The 1,727-nt window shown below is 56.9% G+C and overlaps 1 protein-coding gene across 1 annotated transcript; it reads left to right on the forward strand.

Annotated features, from left to right (window-relative positions):
* Positions 1 to 548: 548 nt before the first annotated feature.
* LOC121483782 (skin secretory protein xP2-like) lies at positions 549 to 1,076 on the forward strand. Its single transcript, XM_041742341.1, has one exon. The coding sequence runs from the start codon at positions 549 to 551 to the stop codon at positions 1,074 to 1,076; it is 528 nt and encodes a 175-aa protein (XP_041598275.1).
* Positions 1,077 to 1,727: the final 651 nt, after the last annotated feature.

Below are 1,727 nucleotides of genomic sequence, written 5' to 3' on the forward strand. Positions count from 1 at the left end.
GAGCTCATCGTACGCTATCTACATTTTCATGTCCTATGTGGATTTCCTCATATCTATGCCCTATAAATTAAATTTTTCCTTATTATAGCCTCCTCAGTAAATTCTATTCTTAGTGCAGCTGGAAGAACCTAAGATGGAGGCGGAAACTCGCGCTCCACCCGACTCGGCAAGTGTTTAAAAACCTGGACCAAGGCAGCGACCCTGCAGGCAGGTGGCCCGCAGTCAACTTGGCACCCGCAATTGAAAGGACTCCAGGGGCGCCAGGTGGAGGCCGCGCGTGCGCCCGCAGGGCCCTTCGCAAGGTAAAAAAAAAACCCGTATCTTCCTCCAGGCTCGCCCCGCCACCGCCCGCGCGCGCCGCTTCCGGCTCAGCCAGGGGTCCTTCGAGTGCGTCCGGCCCCGCTGCCCGGGCGCCGATCATTTCTGCGGCGTTTCCCCAGCTCTGTCCGTCCGCCGGGAGGTACCGACATAGTCTCCGCGTTTCCGGATGCTGGCGGTGCCTGCGCCCATCCTCTTCCCTCCTCGCATGCGGGCGGGAGCGCCACGTCATGGCCACGGCCGCTGGTGCGGCCGGGGCCCGGCCCGTGACCACCCTCCGCGTCCGCGCGCCTCAGCGGCCTGAGGCCCCCCGCCGGCGGCCGGCTCCGTGGAGCGCCCCCGGCCCCGCCCCCGCCCGCGCCGGGCCCATGGCCCTCCGAGGCCCCGCCGTCGGGCCGCCGTCCCCGAGCCCAGCTGGCCCAGCTGAGGCGGAAGGTGAGAAATTGGAAGGCGAGCTGCGGATCAGCAAGCGGCAGGTGCGGGAGATCGAGAAAGCTGCTGGCATCACACGGAGCGGGCCAGTACCAGAGCGCGGTGATCAGCACCATGAGCTCCGCAGCCAGGTGCCGGCGCCGCGGCCCGGCGGCCCCGAGCCGCTACTGGAGAGCCCGGCAAGGAAAGCAGGTGCCTCAGCAGCCAGCCAGCCCGAGCCGGCTCTGGTTTGGGGAGTGCAGGAGCTGCCGCGGGGCACGACCCGAGTCACCTTAGTTTTTTCACCCTCCTCGCTGGTGACGTTTCCCGTGGCTCGAGGAACATGATATTTATTTTTTTTTCCGATCCGCTTTGGAGTGTGTCAATGCTCTGGACTTGAAGCTAGAACTCCTCATTTGCCGTAAAATGACAATGTTACACCGCGCACGCGCGCGGAGGTTAATCAGATAAAGCACGAACGAGCAGTCTAGTTTTACAAACTGTTGAGCGCTGTGCATGTGTCAGAGTGGGTTTTCTGGGCGTTCACTTCACTGAGTTTTCTCTGAAAACTGGAGCCAGAATTGTCTTTGTTAGAGACACTAACCACTATCTTCATTTTCCCTAAAATGGTGTAAGGGATAAGTATTTGTCCTTTTTTTTTTTTTTTAACCTTATAAAAAGGAACATAATAAATTTTCCAGCTTCATTTGTTGGCAGTTACACTCCTCCAACAAGTTGTGTCTATGTAATTATTAGTGGCAAACTGTTGTCCTAGTCCGTTTGTAATAGTTGTATATTTGCTTAAAATTTGCACATGAAGACTGTGGCTAAAACAGTGGTAGCCTTTGTTATTTCTGGTTATCAAACGATCTTGAAATAACTGCTGAGATGCAGTGGAAGGTGTCTGTTGGATAGCTTGTTAATTGTGGCGTTTTCGGAAGACACTGTGAGCTCTTGGAGAGAAACGCGTGAGGACTGCCCTGAGACCGCGACGGATG

The sequence above is a fragment of the Vulpes lagopus genome, unplaced genomic scaffold (assembly GCF_018345385.1).
Source record: "Vulpes lagopus strain Blue_001 unplaced genomic scaffold, ASM1834538v1 ctg1082, whole genome shotgun sequence".
Taxonomy (NCBI): Eukaryota; Metazoa; Chordata; class Mammalia; order Carnivora; family Canidae; genus Vulpes; species Vulpes lagopus.